The 25,652-nt window shown below is 45.1% G+C and overlaps 1 protein-coding gene across 2 annotated transcripts in view; it reads right to left on the bottom strand.

The window, feature by feature from the left end:
• Slco3a1 (solute carrier organic anion transporter family member 3A1) overlaps positions 1–25,652 on the bottom strand; it is a 304,202-nt gene that overhangs the window by 48,145 nt on the left and 230,405 nt on the right. For both annotated transcript variants that reach the window (XM_047542190.1, XM_047542191.1), the window contains exons 3-4: positions 24,069–24,167; positions 15,076–15,339 (exon numbers count right to left, since the gene is read on the bottom strand). In XM_047542190.1, coding sequence (XP_047398146.1) covers positions 15,076–15,339; positions 24,069–24,167 — 363 coding nt within the window. The remainder of the gene's footprint in view (positions 1–15,075; positions 15,340–24,068; positions 24,168–25,652) is intronic.

Raw genomic sequence — 25,652 nt, 5'->3', positions numbered from 1 at the left:
TCACACATACGGAGCTTCTATCTTAGGGCCCCCTGCTCCACAGGCCTCTTCTTGACCATCTCCATAATAGCATCAGGAAGTACCTGGTTGCTCAGGTCAAAACCTTTATCTTATAGGTCACCCACAATTGAGAAAACTCTCACTTAAAATCATACCCTGATATTTTGTCAATTAAGCTATCTTCTACCAAATAGGAGACTACTACTCTGCCTCTTATAGTTTGCTATAAGAAACTCTATATAAAAACACTGAAATAGTTTTTAAGTAATCACAAGATATATCTTCCACCTCCACTCCCAAAAGAGGAGTTTGTTTGTCCAAAGGGAAACTATAACACATATATATTAAATTATATATAAATTTACATATTTATATCAACATTCCTATTTGCATATATTACTATACTTTATACATGTGTCAATATATTTATTCCTAACAGTTGCAAGAAAGAAATGAAATTCTAGTTCTCTCCAAAACAGAAGCCAAATCCAATCCCTTCTCAAGACCACCCTGGAAAAAAGCCACTCAGTCTCCACTAGAGTGACCTGACTAGAGTCTGGGTCATCACCCTTGATATAATTGTTTCCTACCTGGTAGCTGGTGAGATCAGCTCAAATCATTTTCCTGCTTAAGACCCTGTGGTGGATGAAATCCATACTGTGTCCTGGCTGGTGTCTGCCCGCCTCACCTCATTGACCTGATAGTGTCCCTGACCATGACCTTCCCTCCCTCCAGCCCAGCCCTGCTGGCTTGTACTGTTGTTCTTACCTGCACCCAGGTCCTCCCCACCTGTGCTTGGGGCTCATCTACTTCAATGCTCTGTACCCAAACTGTTGCTGCACATGAACATCCTCCTTGGGCATTATTTCCTCATTACCCAGTCTAACTTGGAAGAAGCCCCCTGCCCAGTCCCGGGTGCTCAGGGTTCCTAGGAAAGCTGGGGTGGGTGAAAGTGCTCTGTGACTTGTGCATCTCCTTACCAGCACAGAAGGCCAGTGGCACTGAAGATATATCTTTCAATCTTATTTTATTGCACCCTAATTTCCTTACAGCACGTGGTTTTATTAAGCCACAAAGGATCCTTTTTATACTGGTGCTTTTGAGAATTTTTTTTTTTAATCCTTTGAAAACAAGCACGTCACTTAGATGTTCCCAGCAATTAGAATCTTTGGCACACAATCTTCAGCTAGTTTTCTTCACTTATAGAATAAAAATTTATCCTGGCAGCACACAAGAGGGTTCTGAGGGTTGTAGGACAACCCTGTCATTCACTGTTTATGCTTTATCTTCATATGGGATGTTGCCCCTCAGTATCTGCAGGGGCTGGTTGCAAGATCCCCGCCAGATACCAAAATCTGTGGATGTTCAAGTCCCTTATATATAAAATGGCATAGAATTTGCATATAACTTAGGCACATTATCCTCTATACTCCAAGTCATCTTGATCACTTATCCTATTATTTCAACATAAATGCTATGTAAATAGTTGTTGCACTATATTGTGTAGGGAATACTGATCAGAAAAGAAGTCTATATATGTTCAGTACGGATGCAACTTTTTAATGAACATTTTCAGCCTGCTGTTGGTTGGATCTTTGGATGCAGAACCCATACACACTGAGGGCCAACTATAAAGTACAAAACAGTTAAATGAAATATAGTTGATGTGTCAAACGTTATGGTTCAAGATGACTCCAGGTTAAAACGAGTAAATGGATTTAACACTATTTAAAGACAAATCATCTCATGTATATAATGATAACAAACAGTCATCGGCAAACAATAATAAGTAATGGTACAGGTGGTATGCAGGTAAGACAAACGTAAAGGTGGTGTGTCAGTGACTAAAGTCAGCGGACTCTATTCTGATGGAATGTAACCATGGGGGACATTTGTCATGTGGTGTACATGGAAAAGACCACACACATCTCAGCTGAGGCAGGTCCTGCACCAAGGCTTGGCAAATCCAACCAGTGCCTGTGGCCTATGAAATAAACAGGTGGGCAGAGCGCCCAACGCTGCATTCCAAGGTGATGGATTAGGCCACTGTCCTAAAGAAGAGAGCTAATTACACAGGCTCAATCACATCTCCTAGGAGATGAAACCTCTAAATGGCCCAACTAATTAGAATAAAATAATAATAGGAGACACATAAGTTTTTAATAATGTTAACAGACAAGCTTAATAAATCAAAATGACAGAACAATGGGTCAGGAACTGGCAGATACACAAAACTTGAAATTTATCATCCCTATGAAAGATGCCAAGGTTCCAAAATAAAAATCTCTATAAAAGGTGCGGATTTAAGGATCCTCTGACACGAGGAAAGGAATTTAGTTATGGAAATGGGTGGAGGCAGAGGACTGGAAGCTCAGAATTGCATCCCAAATGAGAAGCCACCATAGCTGGTGGCCTCAGCTCTTCTGTGGCGGTTTCTTAAAAAAATACTGAAGACTCAGGAAGGCAACTCTCATATTAAATAAATGCACAAATGAAAATGAAAACTTTTAAAAGGGCAGGAATAAGAATGCAGATGGGAAGTAAACATCTTTAAACCCTTGGTAGGCATTCTTTTACATCCTGCTTCGAGTGCGGTCTTTATGTCTCTGCTTTGACTGTTCTTTATAGGGTTTTTAAACATGTATGATAATCTGACTTTTTAGAAATACCATTTCAAAGAAGTGCCTAGAAGTATTTACTTTTGAAATCTATGTTTAAATGTTAGGAAACTTTCCTTTGTTAAGTCCATATTATTTTTAAGTAGTGTACAAATATTTAGAGGAAAGTTGACTGCGTAGTGTTTAAAAATGTGATTTAACAAATATAGACAATGAATACACTGGGCATAGCAGAGGACAATGAGGTCTTCATGTGGAAGAAACCCTTGGATGCCAAGACTCTGCCGGTGGGTGAAGGTCAACTTGCCATGTGTTGTGACAGGGCCTGGGGGGGTCGTTTTGTGGCACGTACACTTACACCATAGAGAGCAGCACAGATCATATCAGGTGATGGGGCACCTCCTTGGAATGAAGGAATCTGATGGTCCTGGTTGTTGATATGCTTTGGCAGATAATAACAGTGTTACTCAATCCCTGTACTCTTTTGGAATCAAGACATCTAGACTCTGAAAACATTGCCAATGACAAATGGGCAGGTTGGGGACATTCCAGGAAGACAACAATGCTCTGCCATACCTTTATTGTAGGCTTCATTTCCTTTGTCAGGGTGCAGTCCCTTCAGAGTCGGGGACTCCAGAAGAATAAAGCACCACAGCCACGCTCCATCACAAATTAAATCCCTGCAGGGCTGGCTGACACTACCAGGATTCTCTAATTGGAGACTTTTATTCTCTGGCTCAGAAATGACTGATGATCTGAGTTTGATCACCATATCTCTTTAGGCCCCAGGATCGCCTTGTCCTTGATCAGAGTTGTCATAATTTGTTTGGGGATGGGAAAGGCCCTTGCTCAACAAAGGCAACTCCAGTTAATGGAACATTTTTTATACTTCAGCAAGCATTTTAATTATTCCAGAGATAATTCCTCGTCTGTGGGAGGAACTCCTTGTCAAGGCAGGAGTCTGCCTGCTTTTGTCTTAATATCGAATGACTAATTTCTCCTTGAATTAGATGTGAAAATCATTAAGTTCCAGAAGCATTGGACTGAAGGCCTGGAGAAGCATCGATGGGCCTATTTGCATGAAGAATTTTTTATTTTTTTAAACCATGCTGATGGGCTTCTGGAAATGGCAGCTTCTTTTTGTGTCCTACTATTTTCCTCTCAGGTTCTTCTTCCCATTTCTGGCTTTATCATGATGACCTGTAGCACTCTCACAAGATGATTCCTTGTCAAAGGTTCAACCTACCTTTCAAAACCCCAGTTTGAGAAGGGGCTCTCATTTAGCTTGATCCTACAGTACCCCAGTGTTTCAAGCTTTTTCATTCAAATAGATTGTTAAGCTGTCAAATTCTGCCTTTCCAAGGAAGCTGTGGCTAATGAGCTGGCCCAACAAGCGAACTGGTAAGCCAAGGCCACACCAGGCCACTGAACACCTGCAGCCTCCCTCAGTCATTTTCCTCCCACCTACTAAGTCAGCCTGGGAAGGTGGCAGCTGGGGGTGAATTACACAGTCCCACCAACCAGGGAAAGCTTTTCATCTCTCCTCTAGATCTCCTTGCTATCACCAGCAGGATGGTACAAAATTGGATACAATGGTAGGGGAATAGTCTCTGGGGAAAACAGATTTTCTACTGTGAGCTTTCAGAAGACACTCCTGTGGGACTGTCACTTCATGTAATGTGGGTCTGTTAGGAGGGAGCAAGGCAGATTCAAAGACATCATGAAGGTAATATTGGCCTCTGTTCCAAATAGCATCCCAACTGCTTGCCTATTGGCTCATCAACACACGACCTATCCCTCACAACAGACCTGTGATACTGGGACCCTTGAAACACCCCACTTACAGATGTGAAAACTGAAGCAGAGGACAGTCCCACAGTAAGAGAGGCACAGTACTACTCAGACTCAAACCCTGGCACTTACTAAGCAGCACATGCTCACAATGAGTATGCTGTTCCAGGAGGTGCTGCCCTTGATTTGAAGATTAAATGTGCAGACTACTTCTGGCAATCAAAGGTGCAGCTTAAGAAATAATAACAACATAAAAAAAACCCACTTGGGTTCAGGAAAATGTTCCAATCTGATGTGGATCTGGGATTTAGTCCATGTTTTTCAAAGTAAGAGAACTAGGAAAAACACAAGAGGAAGGGAGAAATAAAAGCAAGCAAGCAAGCAACAGAGAGCTGAAGGAGGAGCTCTATAGTGTGGAAAAGGGTCTGCCAAGTGAGCCTGTAGAAAACAATGTTTGAGAATCTGGTCTAAGAAGCCCGGTAATGGCTTCCAGACTTAGTAGGTCTGTGATTAGAGCACATCACTCTATCCCATGGACAGCTGTGAAGATTAAATGAGAACCGAGCAGGGACAGCATGTGTCCCCAGATCTCAGGCACACAGGTAAGAGTTCAATGAAAATCCTAATTACCATTAATAGAAATAATCTGGCTAAATTAGGGCGAGAACCCTTGAGAGCCTTGCTGTTTGTGTGGTAAGCCTCAGAGCCACGAGGACACTAGGCTTGCTGTGGGGCCTCATCTGTGTGAATGAGGGGAGCCAAGATTGGGGTGGGGTGACTGCGTCTATGGAGATGGTGGGAACCATCACTGGAGCAAAGGCCTTCCCAGGGAGATGCCCCTCCTCCAGAAGACCAAGCAACAGGTGAGATCAGAAGGAAAGTGTCCTCATCTACAGCCCTTCTGGGGAATTAGAGTTACCTCAGACAGTGGTCCTTATAGGGCTAAGTGCAGACTCTGCTCAGTGTGTACTTTTTTGCTCTCTCCTGAACTCAGCCTTGACTTTCTTCCCTTTGCCACCATCACTGTCAATGCATCACCGTTAAGGGGAGCTGAAGCCAGTGGATGCACCTGCTCCGTAATTATAACAATGGCAGACGCTGCTTGCTGGGTTACTAGTGTTGGGTGAGCACCGTGCTAGTGCTTTTCCACCATCACAACTGCAAAGGAGTCTTATCATCGCATTTCAGACAGAGGAAGCCATGCTTCCTTCAGAGACTGTGAACTCCACCTTGACCAAGAATGCAAAGCTGAGCACTGAAGCAGGATGGATTCCAACTCACGTCAGCCCATGCCCTTACCTTCAGGTTTTCATGGGGATTTGAATCAAGAAAAAATTGTTTCCCTGCCAGCTGAGCTGCCATGAAGTGCTTCACAACACATCGGACCCAAGAAAATGGGGAGAGAGTTGGGGTAAGGTGAATAAAAGCCTTTACAACATAAACAAGAACAGCAGCAACAACAAAAAATAAACTGAAAAAGAAGAAATAATGAAAATGTGGAAAAATACTATGGCTGAGATTAAAAAAAAAGTGAGCCCAAGGTAGGATGAGTCCTATGAAAAATGAAGCAAAATCCTGTAGCATGACTGTTGAGCAGCTTTTGAGTTGGTTCCCTATGTGCCCACTGTGAGCTACCATCACCACAACAATGCCTTGCTAGGGTCTTCCTGAGAGCAGGGATGCACAGGCTCCATTACTGGACATGGGTGCCATGTCCCATAAGAACAGATGCAGAATAAATGGATTTATTAATAAATCCATTATAAATAAATAAATTATAAATAAATACAAGATGGATTAAATAATTCAATAAATGAATGAATGAATAAATGAATTGCAAAGACTTGAACAGGACTAGCCCAGGTTCTTAAAAACAAAAACATGCACTATGGAAACAGAGACAAATGTATGATCAAACCATTAGGGGAATTCCACAGGTTCGTGGTCCATGGCAAAGTGGGAACAATTAGCCCATACAGTCATGGTAAATGATTCTTCGCCTGTGGGGCCAGAAATCTGAATTGTGCATCTCTTCCTTATTCCCATGGTGATTCCTGAGGTGTCTTGATCATTCCCTTGGGTAAGGAGGTATTTAGAGTCGAGGTGGGAAAGGAGGCCTGCAATGTCTGGAACTCTTCTGGGGAAGCAAATGTCTACTACACACTGGCCCCAGGATGGACTCTGGCTCTAGCCTTGGACCCAGTGGGGCCTCAACATTGTTACTAAGTCTGTCCCCTAATCTCAGACCAGGCTGTCAAGGCATCTTCTGGGAACCCTCTTATTGCAGGTTTGCAAAAAGTAACTACCAGATGTTCATCTGTCTTCAGTAGGCAGCAGGCAGAAGGTGATGCTTCCTTTGTACAAAGGTTATGGCTTGTGTGAGCAAATGAGGAACCATGGCAGTGGAAACAAGCATTTAGAATGGAAGCCAATTGTCAGCTGGGTGTGGATTGGCCTGGATAATCCAGAGCCATCAATCCATTGATTCTGTTAAGATCTCCAACTCTATAATCCCACCAGGGAGGCCCAAGAGAAAAAAAGTCAACGCAGCCACCTGTGAGCCAGTTAAAAGCAGGAACAGAGCATCCAGAGGCACAGTTGGCTTCCTGCAAGCTGTAACTCCAAATTAGTGTCACCCAGCCCCTTTCCTCCCTCTGGAGTGAGAAGTGGGACACACAGGTTCACCACAGGATGCAAAGATAAAGAAAGGAGCCTGGGAAGCAACTGCATCTTATTCGGACCCAAATATTGTATCTTTCCACATCAGAGGCAGCAGAGAGAAAATGACTAAGGGAATAAAGAGTCTGTTGTAAGGAAATGGCCACCTTCCCTACTTCCCGTCAGCCTCTGAGAACCTTTGTTGGAAGAACGGTGTCCCACCTTAGAGACGCACCTGACTGCACCTAGCACTTGTGAAAATGAAAACTCTAATGATGGGGAAGTTCACTCCTGAAAAGAGAAATAGTAACATTCAGAAAAGAGATGGGTAAAGTGTCTGAACTCTGGTAAAAGCCCACCCTGAAGCCCAGGGTCCCTGATATTACTTCTTAAAGCACTGGGTATATCAGACCTTCTCGGAGTGCTCAATGTGCTACCATCAACATGAATCTCCAAGAGAACTCCAGAGCCCACAGAGTGTCCCAGCTTATTTGTGAGACAGTTCCCCTCCTCCACCATTCCAACTTATATACAACTGCTGGGGGAACAGCTCTGACCTGTCGGTCCCCAGTGGGGACGTCTCATAGGACCCCCATTCATGTTCAGCTGGGAGGTCACTTAGAGTTCTCTGGGTGGTTTTCCGACATCCAGATGCTTGGTTCTCCCACAGGATCAGCATTTCTGGAGTAAACATGAAAACATGGGGGTGTTTCAAGACATTCTACAGGTGATACTGACTCTAACTCCTGGTTGGCAAACAATGGCTCCTATGACAAAAGTCCAGATGCTTTGGAAGGTCAACACCAAGGCTTTCAGTAATTTATAATTTTATAAGGGACTTACTGAGCAGCTTCGTATACCGGGAACTTTGCTGTTTGCAGGAACTCCCCAGCCTGCCTTCTACCATGACCTTTTCTAAATCCCATTCTCCAAACCAGACATGTACCTTCCATCCATGACCTGGATAGTCCTGTCAATTGCTGCAGCTGCCTGTGTCCCCTGGCCTGAAGCCCTTCTCACCTCTCCTCCTGTGGCTTCTGCTCCCCCTTCCAGATCGGTCTGCAATGCTACCTCTAAATTTTAGATCTGCAAGCCTTCCCTTTGAGGTCCTCAGTACATCCTTCTGAACTTTCTGGGATCCTCACATTACCTTCTAGTTGCATTCTAGCTGCCTCTGCCAGGTGGCCAGAGTTTAACACGAATGAGAGAGAGTACTTCAGTCATATAGGTATGAGAAGTTTGGGGTAAAACAAAGCCGGCCAGTGTTCTTGCAGTTGGCCTCCCCAGAGCTTTTAATGGGCCAATATAAAGTATGGCTCTCTAAGAGGATCACAGTGCATATGGGGTCCCACTTATATGGCCATGTGACCACTTCCCTCATCCTTTTGGTGTTGATGTGTTTTTCCCTGAGTATCTCAGAGGACTCATGTTTCAAGGAAACCCTATTGGGAAACACTGCCTTCTGGTTATTTCCTCTACTCATTCATTTAACAAATACTCCAGGAATATCAAGAGAACGCTCTGCATTGGGCTAGGTGCCCTCACACATGTATGTCTCAGTGGCTTTGATGAAATAACTTAAGACAGCAGCTTATCCACAGACATATCCCCCAGTGTGGGTCACCAGCAGGCCCTCCATCAATACCAGTAAGAACATAATCAAGCCACTGACCAGCCTGGTCCCTGGGGACCTATAACAACAACTCCTACTGCCTGGCCCAGGATTCCAAGTGTTTGGGAGGGCAGAAGGTTCTCTTCACCATGGAATCCAAAAAGAAGATTTTCACAGGAAATCTACACAAGGCGAGAGCACAGTTCGAAAGACAAATCATGCAATAAAAAACATTCAGCCATTTAGCCTGCAGAACAAGGACTCTCTGATCTCCAGGCTCCTCACTATAACAATTGGCTGAAAGACACAGGCCCCTAATTAAGAAAAATGTAGCCGAAATCGACTGCTAAACTGGTAAGAGATAAAAGAGGCCTGGCAGAAAGACAGAAGACAGGGGTGTGAGTTAAGTCCTGCAGCGAGGGGGTGAACGTGCCCCTTGCCCAGCAAGTGGAACACCTGCCAGAGATGGGCAAGTGACCCCATGAAACCCAGCATCACCAGGGCAAGTCAGCCCCAGCAACTGGTCCTGTAGACCCTCCCTCACACAGGTGAGTCATTTGTGGGCTCTGATCTTGCCTGTGTCCTTGGGAAGGACAAACACAAGCCAAAGCTTGGGGTGGTGGTGGCATGTCAGCAGGAAAGCATTAAAGAAAGCAGAAAACTGCACTGGGCTTGGCGATGCATGTCCAACTGTCCCTCAGTTCCTCTACTTACCAAATAGCAGGGATTTAGCACCTGTTATATACCAGGATAAGAGCAAAAGCAGACGTGGCTCTGCCCTGACTGGGCTGATGGAGGAAGTGAATAATCACACATTCACAGATCAAATGATGACACGCCTCGGAAGAAGTTCCAACAGAAAGTCATGAAAATGTCCTCCAGAAATGAGGCAAGGAACAGATGTCTGAAGATGGGATCAGAATTCCAGAGGGGAGGGAATAGCAAGTGCAAAGTCCTGGGAGGGATGGAGCCCCAGGAAACATGGGGAACTAAAAGGAGGCTGGGAAGAGTGGCACAGAAGGAGTAAGCAGGAGAGATGTGAGGAGAGGCTGGAACAGCCTTGGAAGGGCTTGGTCTCTTTCTCTTTAAGCAGCAGGTGGTGATATGGCTCAGTGATTTCTGAAAAGGTCTCAATGTGGAAACAGACTGGGGAAGACTGCAGTGTGCTCTGGAGCTGGGGTTCTGTATGTGCTCTTTCAGAGAGAAGCAAATGGAGGAGAAACCATTATCGGACACAGGAAAGGCCTTGGGTCCTAGGTTGAGTCCCTTTATCCTCCTTAGTCATTTCATTAACAGTTTAGTGAACCCTGTGGAACATGGCAAAGAGCACACTGCATGTAGTGTCTGGGGACCTGGGTCCAGTCCCAGCTGCAGGGAGCCTGGGTACTTGGTTTAACCACTTCCCAATCCCACTCCAATGTCCACGTAGGTGGCACAGAGGTTACAACTCCCACCTAGTCTGCTGTGTGTCCCAGCGGCAGTGTCCTACAAGTGTTCTAGAATTCAGAAATCACCTCCCAGGTCTGGATGTTGAAATTCAAGACTCTGAGCCTGACACCCTAGTCCTGCCCAGCCAGTTCATGTGCCACCTGCTGTCACCCAGCTGGGCTCTTTTCTAGGACAGAGAGAGGCTCTGACAGAGGTCAGTGTGAAGGTCTCAGAGGAAAGAGTGCTCGGCTTTTGACTGCTTTGCTCTCTCAGTGATCAAAGGCAGGGTGAACCCTGCAGGTTTGGGACCTCTGGAGAAGTTACATTCATCCAGCTTAGAAGTTCATGATGTGCCAGTGCTAGCAGGAGAGTGTCCTTCCCTCCCTTTTAGGCAGGAGCCTTGTCTGCAAGACCCATTGCTTTATGGGACAACTATGCTATTCTAGGTGATAGCCAGAGTTTTAATAGACTGTCGAAAAGTCAGTTAGCACCCGGCCACTTGTTCTTTAGAAGAGTCCATTTATTGTCAGATGAGGCAGCGCAATGTCATGATTAAGGAGATAGGCACTGGGGACTTCGCCAGAATGCAAAAGTTTTCCTTTCCATCTCTAAGCCTCAACTTCCTTATCAGTAAAAAGGCACCAATGCCTCCTTGGGCCAGGGGCATTCAATGGCAGAGGAGGGAAAACCAGCCTCAACTGCTGTTAACGTGTGGGAGCGTGTGTGTGCCTGCGGGTAAGAAAGTATGCATTTGTTACTTCATCTGAATGATGCCATCTGCATGCCAGGCACTGTGCTCCACACTAGAAATGAGCAGATGAAATAGAGCTTCATCATTGGAAACCCAGTCTTTGGGTAGATACAGACAAGCAGCCAGAATACTGTGGTAATGCAGTAGGAGGGGCTTTGCAGGGTCTATGTGAATAATAGAGGAATGCAGCTCATCTTGTCCTGGACACAAAGGGACCTGCACACAGAAGGACATGCACACAAAGGGAATGCAGGAGGCTTCCTGGAAAGGTGAGGACAGAGCCTAGCCCAGAAGTACTCTAAAGGGGGAAGAAACAGCAGCAGAGAGGAGCATTCAGGATGCTTTTCAGGAACTGCAGAGAGTGTGAGGGTGAAGATGGAGAGATATGCAGCTATAGAGCAGCCCGAGGTCCTGTCAAGGCTTCCCAGAGTACCAGACACAACTTACAATGAAATGCAAGACCGTAGATGTGACATCTAAAGGAGATTAGCTGATAATGCTGTACACGTCTATTTCAAAATGAGCCCATACCTATTACAAAACTGGATGTGAAATTTAACATACAGTGATATAATATTGTACATGGTCTATTACAATCCCTTTAACTCCTTTCTTACTCCAGGTGCAGCCTTTCACAAAGAATTCTGCAAAATCTGAGCATCTCCTAGATGCTCAGGAGACCATGCCAGGTCCAGTCCAAGCCAACACACAGCATACTCACAGGAGAGGGGAAGAAAGGATAGTGCTAGAACAGAGGGAGTTACCTGGACAGAGCTGGGTCATTCAAAGAGCAAGATCTGGCTAGGTGCAGTGGTGTACGCCGGTAATCCCAGTGGCTCAGGAGGCTGAGGCAGGAGGATTGCGAGTTCAAAGCCAGCCTAAGTAATTTAGTGAGGCACTAATTAACTCAGCAAGACCCCATCTCTAAATAAAATAATAAAAAGACCTGAGGATGTGGCTCAGTGGTTAAGTGCCCCTGGGTTCAATCCCTGGTACTGGGGGAAAAAAAAAAAAAAAAGAGCAAGATCAGGGAGGAGGATTTCAGAGCCAGGGCTTAAAGTAAAAGTTATTTGGTAGCACAGCTGCCCTGGATTGGCAGGCTTCCACCTGGGGGAGTTACTGGAATTTAATAATCCCAAGCATTTGTTCATCGGCTGACTGCTTTGTAAAATGCTTACATGACAGCCACTATAAGCTGGGGACTCCTGGGCTGTTCCAGAACAAGATGCTGTACTTTCCATCTCTCACCTTTTGCTAAGGGTTACAGACCCAAGTGATGGCTGACTTTGTTGGAAATCAACCTTCGAGGCCTGCTTTTGGTGGGGAGTGCCCTGAAAAATGGAACCACAGACCCAAACTCAATATCACCACAGCTCAATTTCCTCTTTAAATGGGTATAGTAATAAAACCAACCTCCTGCAGCTGTGGTAAAGATTAAACCAGATCCCACATGGTAAAGCCTGGCAGAGTGAAGTGACATGGTCCAGGAAGAGAGGTTGAGTTGAATTTGAACCCAGGTGGGTCTGCTATCAGATAGGCTGCCCTATGTCTCTCCCAACGGACCCCAGAGCATGGTAGGGGACACAGATTGATGGCGGAAGAAGAAACCCTTTTGCAAGCTCAAGCAAAACACATGAGCAATTGCGATCTATAGGTTTTCTGAGCCATGTTAATTCCTCTGGTGTGTGCAACATTGCTCAGCTTAGTTTTACATGTAAACATATAGTACATTGCCTGGATACCACAGGGACCTTCAAGGCTGCAAACTGGATGAAAAGTTAGTTTGGGGATGCTGCCATGCCACTGCATGATGCTTTTGGTGAAAATGTCCACATGGCAAAAACATTTGTCTCATGGGGGAAAGAATGAATGCAAGCCCCAGGGCCTCCTCTCCATGTGCTGGAATGTGTAAGACTTATTAGCATAATAGCTCACATGCTGCACTCTGGCTCTGGGGAAGAGTCTTCTAGAAACACAGCCTTCCTCTCCTGCTAGAACTCCCTCTAGTCCATTAGTGGACCAGCTGCCTCTGGGAATTGTTAATTCTAAGTGAAAAAAAAAATCATTAATCATCAGAAGTTTGGTGTTTATACAGAAGACAACTTGTGATCATTTATGGTCTAGTGTATTCCAGAACTTTCCACCCAATTGTGAACCTGTCAGCTCAGGTACAGCTCACCTAATGCTTATGTTGTTTTTGATTTGACCTCACATATCATATACCTCCTCTAGTGGACCGGCTCCAGGATATAGGCCACTAAGCTACCACTGTGCACCCAGCCTCCAGTAGGATCTCATGTAATCTGAAGCCATGACAGCCCCTCATGACTCAGTTCAGCTTGGTCTCTGATTCTTCCCTCGCCCCTCCTGGGAGAGGTGGGCTCCTCCCTGCCTGTCTGCTGCATCTCCCTACCCTTCTGTGTTGTTGCTGCTATGGTTTCCCCTGTCTCCGGCCACCCTTGCTGGCTTCTGGTCTACTCCTGCACAAGATAGTGAGTTCTTTGATCTTTATCATTCTTATAAGCCCACAGATGGAAGATGAGAGATTACTGTGAACTTCTTGCAAGACAGGGCTGTCATGCTGGGGTGAGGAGAGATCAGGAGAGGCTGGCATCACCACTCTGGGTGCCCTCTGCCAAGCCCACTCTTGTGTCAGCCCAATTTGTTCCTGTGAGTTTGGTTACTGGGATGGTCTCTGTGGCTAGAGAGGAGCAGCAGGCATCACCCTTTAGCTAGCTGGGGGTCTCCCAGAAGTAACTCTATTATCAATTAAGCACACACAAATCGAGGGGATGGTCCCTGCCAAGCAACCTCTGCGGATGAAACTTGGTGGCCCTTTCACTTACCTATTCATTCTAGAACTTATATGAATTTTATGATCTTCTATAGACAATTTCAAATCCTAGCATTGGTACAAACTGACATGGAACATGGGATCAGACATGACATTAGGTTATTAAATTAGTGTCTTTTCAGAAATCGCACACGTTCTTTCAATTCCTAACGGATTAACAGGTACGATTAACGGTCTTCCGCAGGCGGTGCTTCTGTTCGCAGGACAGTGCTGTCAGGGAGGAACTGTGTGACCATTTAACACTTGTGCAAACACAGCAGGAAGAAGTGAACAGTGGCAGTGCTGGAGAGGAGGGAGACAGTGGTCCAAATATGAGGCTGTCCAAGGCTCTTGAGCATCCATAGCAGATGTGCCTTGCTATACAGAAGCTCAGCATAGAGACTCTCAGCGTTAGATCAAAGACAGTCCTGGAGGGCTGCATCTGTAGATGACGCCAAGGGCTTGCTCGATGGCTGAGTGCTCAGCTCGTGCAAAGAGGAGACTGGACGTTGCCTTTATTCCACTACAGAAGCAATGCCCCATCCTTGTTCCTGCCTGCAGCAACTTGCTCATTTCTGAAATCCAGCAGGTACTTCAGTGGACCCAAGAAAGGAGCCCTGTGAATCAGGGTTCACCACACGTAGCTCACCAGGGGGCAACTGTGACAGACAGTGAGCTGCTTCTGAGGCTGCTGGGTGATGTTCAGCTACTCTGTCATTTTCCTTGCCTTGAAGGGACTGTGAAGAAGATGGAAGCAACCTGGGGAGACCTCTCATTCTCATTCTGCATTGCTGTTTATGCCTCACCATTTTGTCAGGAAAGCTGAGCTAGATTTTCTTTTAAAAACGATAGCCAGGGTTTTGCTGCATTCCATTGGATGGCTCTGTTACCAAGAGGGGGTTGGCATTTCCTTCTGGAGGAACACATCTCTCATCTTTAGTGGAGGAAGGACAGCGAATCTAAAGAAATGCACTTTGGAGGTAGCTGTTTAAAGAACGTGTGTACCAAGCAAAAGGAGCCTACTTCAAAAGCCCTCTATAGCTTCATGGTGCTCATAAGTGGACTTAAAGAGTTGAAAAGAGTTGCTTGGAAGGTTTTGCTTCCTCAATCCTCATTTGTGTTCTTCCTTCTATAGATAGGCATGCTTATTATACATCAGATCCTATATTAACCATTGGGGTTCCAGCAGTAAATGCTGATTATTTTTGTTTTTATTAAGCAAGTCTGGTCATAAGCACAGGGCTGGGGGCCAATCATGCACATCAAATATGATTCAGCCTCAACTCAAGTCCTCTAGCATCTAGTCCTAAGTACCACCCTTTCCCACATCCCCTCACATTTCAATTCCCTTATTTCTGACCATGGGTGGAAGAGCTGCCCTTACCTCTCAGTTGCTGGAAGCAGGAGGCACTGCTGTCTGGCTCCAGGGGGTGCCTCAGGACCCCATTGCTGGGCTTGGGCCTCTCATACTCTCTTTCTGGGAGCATGGCCTGCTCACTTTCCATGGCAGGGTCTGAGTGTGGGGGCAGGGACTGTGGGAACCCGAACATCAAGAGGGAGGAGAAGAAGAGTAAGGCACCGCAGAGCAGAAAGCCACCCCACCAGGCTCCAATCCAGCGGGGGTCGTCTGGAGTGATGTCCAGGTTACCTGCAAGAAAAGGGAGAGAGCACAGCTGAGTGGGAGGGACACACGGGCCGTGGGAATATTGCTGAGGACTTGAGCAGCAGAGGCTCCGCAGTGCAGAGGTTCAAGGGCTCTAGAAAGAGACTGGGGAGGGAGGACTGGCCATGGGGCTAGAAAACCTATCGGTTCCACATCAGTGCTTTGGTTTCTCTCGGAGCCTGAGACTGATCACGTTCCCTCCTTAATTTTCTTGTCTACCCTGTGTTTATATCAGTCTAAACAAAACCAGTGAGAAGCCAGACGCCACTGAATTGAAGCTAGAATTGGCTGACTTAGCAGCGCTGCCAAGGTGCATGTGCGAAAACACAAGGAAACATTTATTGTTCAAGGGTAGGCTTTCACTAGGTCTATTCACTCACCTCCCAATACAGCTTATCTGAAATCCCATTCGACAGCCCTCTCCCTGCCTTACATCAAGTTTACAGCTTAAAAGGGAAGATATTGAACGTAGATGGAGAGCACAGAGCTGGATCTCCACGTGTAACCAAGAGGCCTTGGTTGAAGTCCTGGCCCCTTCTCTCTGCAGCACTTCAGGCCAGTAGTTTAAACTCACTATGCCTCATTTTACTAATCTATATAATGTTGATGATGACGACAGTACTTACCTTATGGAGTCCCTGGGAAGATCCAACTAACAACCACATCAGCCATAACGTGCTCAGAACAGTGTCTGGCACATGCTTGAGCCCCCAATGGATACCAGCTTGTTCTTTATGGCCCGGATTCTGCTAGTGGACAGGTTAATTCAAACCTTGTTGGTGGTCTGTGGTTTGGCACTGTCCCTCTACTAGAAAGCTCTGCAGCCAGCTCATGTGCTTAAAGGCACTCTGTATGTGGCTTGGCTGCATTGGACTGTTATTTTTTACTTGCCAGCTGAAGTCATGGGAACACAGACTATAGCCTTCTTCTTGGTATTTTTCCTTCTTTCTTTTTACAGCTGCCCTGCAAAGCAGCATTCCCAGATGAGTTGCTCTTTGATGATAAACCATGCTCCTGGGGTCCACAGGGAAATTCTTGGAGACCCAGGCAATGGCATATGAGTTAAGACCAACTGGGCTGCAGGCCTGAACCAGATGGATGGACAGCTCTGGGAAGAGTAATGACTGCAGACACCAGATGAACACTTCACCATTTATAAAGTGCTCTCCCTGAAGACTCCTCAGCTAACACTAATGATAATGCCAGCCATCATTTATTGAGGGTGTCTTCTTCACCAGCCATTATGCAGAGCACAGTCGTACCCATCCCAGTCAACCCTCCCTGCTACTCTTCAAGGCAAACTTCATTATCCCTATTTTGCCCATTCATTATCTGATTTTATTTAGATGGAGAAACTGAGACTTAGAAAGGTTAGGTTCCCTACCCAGGTTCACAAAGTTGAAGACTGGAACTCAGGCTTTTGCACGCCAAGGCCCACACTCTGCCCCTCGGCTTACTTTTGCTCTTGATAAGCTGCACTCTGTGCTTCCTACAGAGCCCTGGGTGAATGATTCCTTCCTGTGCTTTGTGCAACAGACCTAAGACCACCAGCTCTTCTGAGAGGTGGCAAGCTGGCTTTGCAACATTGTTGATCTCTGTCCTTGTCAACCAATGGCAATAAAAAGGGACCAGAAAGATGCTTCAGAGAACTTGGGGCTGAATCCCAGTTCTGCCTCTTATTAGACATAGCACTCCAGAGCCTTGGTGTCATAATCTGCAAAATAAAGACGGCATTCACCTAGAGTGGTAGAAAGGATAAGAAATCATAAGAACCCCCCAGCACACAGAAAGTTCTTTGCATATGGCAGCTCTTATTATTTCCACTTTTAAGTTTCTATGTATACGAATGAGAATTTCAATGTTTGGACTTTTTTTTTTTTTTTTTTTTTTTTTTTTTTAAAACAGGTTTATGGCATAGGAAAACACAAGGTGATCCTGAAAGCATCCTTATGCAAATGAGGAAAGAGAAAAGGAAGTGAAATTGCCTGGGGTAGCTGTACAGGACTGTTTCACTAGTCACTTACTGTTTCTTCACCTGCTGCTAAGCAATGAATGAAAACAAAAGGCAGCAAAGAGAGCTGCCAGCTTCCCTCCTTTGTCTACAGGCTCCATAAAGGGGGAATTGAAGCGCTGGCAGATGTGAGTGATGAAAGAGAAAGAAATCCTAGCAGTTGTTGGGGAAACAAAAATAGTCCTACGTAGAAAGTCATAGGAAGTTAGTGACTCTGTTCTATGTGCGAGAAAACATCCCAGGGAGAGGGATGGGGGAGGCAGGCGGCTGTTTGTATAAATAAGTCCACCTGCTCCCTGCAGGTATGTGTGGAAAGGCTAGGTTGGCTGGAAGTTTGAATGACAGGGAAGAGTGCATCCTGTGTGTCAGAACCAAAGCACAGCTGCCTGTTGGGTGAGGCCAGAAGATGGGGCCTGCGGGGAGGTACGTGGAGGGCAAGATTTTGTAGATCGGGAAAATCATCACTGGCTATTTTGAGAAGTATTGATTTTTCCCTCCTCAATTTTAATTATCCAGAGCACCATGGCAGGGAAAGAAATAACACACTAAGGAGAAACCACTTGGCTCTGAAGCGTGCTGCTCTCTCTACATGGGTAGGCTTCATGACCAACTTCCAACCTACTTTTGGGAAGATGACTAATGCTTAAACTAGTCTGGAAACTTATTTTCTCCACCCATCTCCACAATGAGTAATATTTTTATGAGGCATTTTGGCCAGTTACTGTGAAAAATCTCCTTCTACTTGCCTGGCAATTGTCAAGGCTCAGTAGACTGTTCCAGAATTACTGATACTGAGAGGGAGTTTTCCACATAGGCTGACAAAGAATGGAGAGGTAGACGTTAACAATCTCTGCATCCGGATTGCCTCCTCTTCCAGGGACAAGGGAATTACACTGCCCTTACTCTGTGAAGTCTGATGTAGCCATGAGCCCATGAAACACGAGCAGAGGGGACATGTGTCACTTCTGTGGGGAAGTATATATGAACTGGTACATGAGTCCCCACATTTATTCCTCCTAAATAGTATCTGACAGGCTACAATGAACAAGATTTCCTATTGACTTGCAATGGATGTGAATAAGAAATAAACCATTAGTATTCTAAGCCACTGAGGTGTCAGGGGTATTTGTTACTGCTGCATAACCCAGCCTATCTTGCCTAGTGCAAAAGACTTAAAAAATACATTCTTACTCTGTGAGAGTAGTGGACCCAGGAAGATTTGGATAGAAAAAGTATTGTTTTAGGTACAGGTAGGACACCATGAGGCTTGAAAACCACTTCTCTTTCTATCAGATTCTAGTTCATGTCTTGACTTTAAAAAATTACTGCAGTTTCAGCCTTTTAATGCAAGCTTTTGCAGCAAGATGCTCAGAGCACAACAGAAAAGCACCAATCTGTCTCATCTAGTAAAATGCATCAAACGGTCAATGAAGTCAGATACATGATGCATACATGAAGAAAGATGTTGAACAGAATGGGGCAAATTGGTATCCCCAGCTGAGGGGAAATCCTGAGCAAGGAATAATTTCCTCAGAGGCCTCACTTCCTCCAGTCACTTGTCTAACCCTTGGCCAATCCAAGCACTCGTAAAACATGCTGGTTCATTTCAGATGGAAATTAAGATGTACAATACGAACAAGGAAAAAAAAAAACCTTTAGTATTCTAAGCAACTGAGGTGTCAGGGGTATTTGTTACTGCAGCATAATCTAGAGAGAAGAATGGGAGCAAAGCAGAGCAGGAAAGGTACCTGCTAGGTGCACCATGATGGAAGGCCCCTCTGCCAGAGACCAGACAGTTGGGCCTGGCTTTGCATAGAAGTCCCTGGGCATGGAAGGATCTTCTTTTTTATAAGATTTATTTTTCTAATGTTTCCCCTTGGGCATCTGAATTTGGGGAATTTTTTGTCATTTGCGTTGGGTAAGCTGAGGGAGCTGTTGACAGCTGTCTGCTTCCTCTGTGAAGGGGCACGTGAACATAAGGGGTCTATTGAGATTCCCACCCATTTCCAAAGTCAAAGGAAATCACTGGCAATGGAATTTAAACCAGTTTAAAACCAATCAACCAGCCCACCCATGAGAAAACCTGAGATTGTGAGAAGATCAGGTCAAAGCAAACAGGACATTTTTACTTCTTCCTCCTGGTATGTAAAAGCTCCTACAGCTCTCTGGGCACTTTTTTTTTTTTAGTTCATTTACCTATTTGTTGAACCTATTTGCCAAACTTTTGCTATGGGACTACAGAATTCCAGGAGTATCATTAAGTTACAAATCTAATTAGAAACTGGAGACTGGGAGGGGGGGGGAGGGTGCCGGGGAACATTCAGGATCCCAGTCATTGGGATAATCAGTCCAAAATGAAGGAATCTGGCAGTGGTACCAGTTCTCCGAATGACAGAGCAGAAGGAGCTCAGCTTGCTGACCTTTTTTTGTGGAGCAAACAGACGGCCATATTTTGCTCCAGATGCAAACAACATGCAGCTGTCTGCAGGGCCAGCTGGTGTATGCCTTAGGACATGGATGTGCTGGTGAGGTCAGGTGAGCTCAGCAAGGCCTTTGTCCATGGAAGGCAGAAGCCTTCTGGTTAAAACCAGGTTTCAGAAAAGCAAGCTGCTAGGCTAGGAGTGGCGTTTTGGGGTCAGATAAGCCTGAGGTTGTATCCTTGCTCTATCTCATATTGACTGTGGAAATTAGTTAACAGCTCAGATTCCTCCTCAGACCTATCATTTATTGTGTCCTTACTCTATGCCAGGCACTAAGTGCTTTGAGTGATTAACTTGTGTCACATGCACACAGACAAATGAGGAGTAATATCCCTCAGATGAGGAGTCTAGTCTGGATTCATGCCTGAATCCTGTGCCCAAACTCTTACCCTCTACATGATAAAGCCTCGTCAATAGTAGGTCCCTTGCTCCCATGATAAGGCTCTGAAATTCCAATAAGACAATCTACGTACAGCTTCAGCAAGTGATCAATTCATGGTCACTGCTGTTCCTGAACTTCTCCATTTAATAAGCCCACACTGTCAAGGTTGGTCAATTCAACGATCAGGTGCACACTCTGCAACCAAGTCCTCTCTTTTTCAAGGTCTTGTTCTTAATTGAGTTTTCATTTAACAAAGAGATCCAAAAAAGGAAATCCTGCAAGTACCATCATTTCTTCCCACAGCTCTCAGAGGAGGGATCTATACTCCCTAAGAAAAGGGGCAAAGGGAGCCACATAGCTATCAAACATGAAAGGTGGGGGCAGTAGAATGCTATGCCCAGGCCCAGTCTGGTGAGCCTCCAGGGGAGCTGTCCTGTGGGCCTCTCCTGCCACAGCAGCCCAATCCTACAAGCAACCCCTCCCCTGCAGCCCCTGCTGCACCTGCTCTCAGGTTCCAACCAGGTTTTGTCCCAGACTCTTCCTCAGCTGCCACTAGGCTTCATGGGGGAAGGTAACTTTTTCCCTCCCTTGACCCACAGCAAGGGTCCTCTGTGAACCTACCTTGCTGCCTCAAAACAAACAGATGCCTCTCCAGAACCCCCTGCTCTCAGCTGGGATTTCAGAAACATGTGGCTATGTCCACAGTCCCTGGACATTCATGCTTAAGGTAACACTGCCACTTGTTGAACAGCTCTAAAGCAAAGCAAGGCTCTGTTTTAGGTAAGTGAGGAAAACATAGGGAAGACCCTAAAGTACGGAGACTACTTTCCTCAAAATATAGCCAAATTCACTCAGTGATGACAAGTTTTGGTCACAAGATTAGAAATAATAAAAATTGCTGGAAACTAGAATTCCGTGTATGACTCCATAATAGAATACGTGGTATTCTTCTGCCCTCTACTGGCAGGGAGCGGCACCAACCACCAACCTCAGGATCTTGGGGGGAAAGATGCAAACAAAAGACGGTGACTCACAAAGCATCTTCCATTCCTCAGAAACAGACCAGGAAGTCCCCTATCAACTTGGAGTGAAGAAGACTGCCAATCTCAAGATGCCCAGACAGAAGGGAAAAGCACCCATCTCTCTGTCTTGCACAGGGGAGGTATCAAATTGCCAATGAGATGAGAACTATAGATGGTGTTGTTTCACACTGGGCCTTGAAGGATGAGCAAAGATGGACAGAATGGGATGGAAACAGCATTCTAGGCTGAAGGAACAGCCTCAGCAAGCTGAGTGTTCTGAGAGTGGACAGGTGGACCCCTAAAGTATGACCCTGAAGTATACATGTATATCCAAGCTACATGTATATCCTTTGGTCATTCTGGGCTCTGAGAAAAGATGCTCTTTCTCAGAAGGGAGCTGGGTAAGGGCAATCTTGAAGTGGAGATACCTGCATGTTGGCTCAGGAGACCTGGGTTTTATACAGATGCACCCTTTACATTGGGTCCCTCTTTTTCCCTCTCTGAGACTCAGTTTCCTCATTGAGAATATGAAATATTTGGAAGAGAATAACACCTGAAGTTCTTTCTGACTCAGATTCTGGCCATTCACAAGCTTGCTTTCAGAAGCCATGGATAATATGCCAAAGGCAAAATACTCAGCCCGGCCACTTCACTCCTCCTTCAAGGCAGCTCCCCTTTATGCTGGGAGCTTCCCCTTCCTTACCCTCCTCCTGCCTCTGTCCTGTGCTGCTCTCAGCAGTGAGAGCTGGCTTTCCTGCCCCAGAAGCAAGATTGCTGCTGGCTCACTTCCTGGGTGTTTCTCTCACCAACCTATTTTTCTCTTTGCATGTTGGAAGTGGGGTTAAAAGGGCCAGCCAGCTGTGGGAAGCAGCGGCATCCCATCACCTCCCAGCACTTGACAAGAATAAATAAGGCTGCACTTGATTTTATTTTCCACTTGGAAATTTGTAACGTCATTAGCTACAAGTAAATATATCAGTGCGATTAATGGAGTGAATCACAAAGCGACTTGATTGGATTTAAAACCACATTATTTCTTTGGGGTGAATTAGTAAATTTAGCACTGTCCAGAGGTGATGGATTGGGAACCCAGGGACTGAGAGTTCTTATTGATCTTGAGAACAGATCAGCATGAAAAGTTGGTATGGCTTCTCCCTTCCGTTTTTAGGGAGAAAGGAACTGTGGTTTCATTGTTCATTGAACTACAGAGAAACACAGCATTCTCTTTCAGGTACATGACTGAGTTTTGACCCAGGTATTTGTGGTAGGCAATGTCTTAGATGGTCCCCAAAGATCCCTGTCCCTCAGTATTCACGTCTGTGTGTAATTATTCTTCTCCTTGACAGTGGACCTGAACACATGACTGGTCTAGCAAGCAGAGTGCAGCAGATGTAACGAGACACTAATTCTGATATGAGGTTATTAAAAGACTGTGTCTCCTTATCTTAGGTGCTCTCTCTCTCTTCCATCCTCTCTTGGGGTATTTGTTCCCAGTGAAGTACTCCTATTGAGAGACCCAGTGCTATCAGCCTGGAAATGGACCTTCTAAGGCTGCCAACACCACAGGCACGGATTTGGAAGTAGATCCTTTCCCAGTTGGGATTGAGATGACTGCTGACTGGGTCAACTCCTTGATTTTAGCCTAAGAAACTCAGAGCCAGAACCACCCAGCTAAGCTGCTCTTATACTCTAGATCCACAGAAAAAGTTGTGAGATAATAAATGTCTATGTCACTAAGTTTGGAGTCATTTGTGACACAGCAAATGAGTAAAAACAATGCATCATTTCTGAGCACAAGTTTCAAGGGCCCATGTGCAGTATGTCATGGACTGGCTTCCTGCTGTGGCAACTGTACAAGTTGGGGTCAGGATGAAGCTTCCATTATCCTGGAGCAATGAGCCAAGTTCCACTCTCTCTAACACTCCCAACCTGTGTTGAACAGGGTGTGTGACCCAGAAATAAATTTTGGATGGATAAAATCACTTAGATTTTGGAATTACTTGTCACCACAGCATAACCTAAGCCCACCCTGACTAGCACCCTCTTAGATCACACAGAATCACAGGCAGGAAGGACCACAGCAAACCAAGAACATAACAGGTTTTACTTAAGACGGTTTTGAGTGGGGTGTTTCCTGACAAAGGACATCATAACCGTGATTCTATAAAAAGGATTTTCAAATGATCTGTCTCACTGATGCCAAAGGCAACTTGAACTTCACATTTCCAGAACATGTGCTACAATTTTCAGTTCACAAAGTAAGGCTTTTATATAGTTACTGGGCCAACTTTCAGTGAGTAAATGCCAGGCATTTCTTCCACATACTTCCTCTCATTCATTCTTAAAAATAGTTCTGAGGCAGATGTGATTATTGTTATGCTTAATTTTCAGATGAGGAAAATAAAGTATAGATCTGAAGAATCAAAGCCAGCCTGTGGCCTAGTTGGGAGGTAGTGGAACCTCTAGCAGTTGGGGCCTAATGGAAGGAAGCTAAGTCATTGGGAGTGTGTCCTAGAAGGGGATATTGGGAGGTTAGACCCTTTCTCTCTGCCTTCACTCCCTGGCTGCAATGAGTTGCTGCCTCACCACAAGTCCAAAAGCAATGGGCCAACTGATAAAGACTGAAACCTCTGAAACCATGAGCCAAACTGAAGTTTTCCTATTTTCAAGTTGATTACCTCAGGTATTTGTCACAGGATCTGAAAGCTGACTACCACAGGGCTATTGCTTAGTAGGAAGGTTTTAGAAACCAAGAGGCTTCCTTTACAAGGAAGGAAATTCTCATAGCTGGTGGTTAGACGTGGAGGTCTGTTCCTTACTTGTGTCAATGAAGACTGCATCCACGTAGATTTTGGTACAGAAAGAGCCCAGAATAAATCCACAGGCAGGTCCAAATACCAACATTGTGAACAGGATTCCTGAAAGAAGACAAAAGTTTAGATTAAAAAAAGAAGCCATTTAATAAGTAAAATCATCAAAGGTCAAGGAGATCATTTCACATTTATCAGATGAGATGTCTGATTACTACAAATGATCTTACAGGAATGAATCTAAACAGCTGAGAGGGGAAGATCCAGGACTTCTCATTTTTAGAAACTCCATTAAAGTCCTGCACATTATGCCAGAATTCTATGTGATTCTGATAGATTTCTTTGACACAGGTATTTGTGGGCCATAGCACACATACCTTTGGGAGACTTCACCCATCCATCAAACACATTTTTAAAAAATCCACATCTATCATTAAATAGTTTTCCTGCTATCAACAACTTCAAAAGGATTTTTTTATAATTTTGATTTTTGTATTTATTTGGCTTTATGTAATTTATGGAATTCACGGTTTTCTAAGATTCCTCAACACACATTGTGCAAACTCGAGAATTCCTGTGAAGTGAGAAAAATCTAAGCCACAGATTATTTTCAAATGTAATGAAATGTTTATGTTCACTAAATTTAGCAAATAGTGTGAATTTTGTTAATTCATACAATGACATGCTTTGAGGACAGCTAATTAGGCATTTTACTAATTTCAATTTGCAACCCCTCCCCCCCCACATTCGGGTGTCACTATCTGTCTTCTTGGCAGTTACAGTTGTTCTGCGCTCATATGTCCACAGCATTTGAGAAGATGGCCGGCCCTGGTCCCTGCAGAATTATCTGATGGATCTAGTATCTGGAATTCTGTACAATACTTTTGGATGATCCTGGGAAAAGTACTGTCCAAACGAAAACCCACAGGCTGTATCTGTTTAACCAAGCTTCAATTTTGATAGACATTTCCTGAATACTGACTGTTCCCCAGGTCCTGTCCTTCCCTTGAGCTGCTGACCCTGCTGCCCACAGGAGTCCTGCAGGACCATCCTGAGCTGCAGTGATAGCTCTGGCAGCTCAGGTGGATGGTGGTCTGCAGGCACAGATACATGAGAAAGGAGCTCATGGTAACAGCCAAGAGTCTGGCCTGCCCTAGATCCTCTGGGAGAGGGGTAGGTTTCCATACCACTTGGAGTTGGTTTTCCCTTTTAACAGATCAGAGTTCTCTCCCTATACCAAAATGACAGAAGTCATTTCCAAAAATCAATGAAAGAGACAGGGCACAAATATTTTTGTGAGAAGGGCATTTTTTTCCCAGAGATTCAGTTGGAATCTCTGGGGGCCATTTTCTAAGTGGCTCTTCCTCAGAGAGATGCCATCAGGAGGCACTGTTTCCACTTCAGCGATATCCCAGGGCAGCACCTCAGATGGAGCAGAGGCAGAGGGAGCAGCCCAGGGTACTCAGGGAGAGTTGGTTCCTAAGGTGTGAGGGGGACCATGATCTCACAAGAGTTACTTCTGAATTTGCTTCTGTGGCTCTCCAATGAATTAATTCTTCCAAGCTGTGATTTTGTTCTTATTCATTTAGCAAA

The sequence above is a fragment of the Sciurus carolinensis genome, chromosome 2 (genome assembly GCF_902686445.1).
Source record: "Sciurus carolinensis chromosome 2, mSciCar1.2, whole genome shotgun sequence".
In the NCBI taxonomy this organism is placed as follows: domain Eukaryota; kingdom Metazoa; phylum Chordata; class Mammalia; order Rodentia; family Sciuridae; genus Sciurus; species Sciurus carolinensis.
This window is presented reverse-complemented; position numbering and strand designations above follow the sequence as displayed.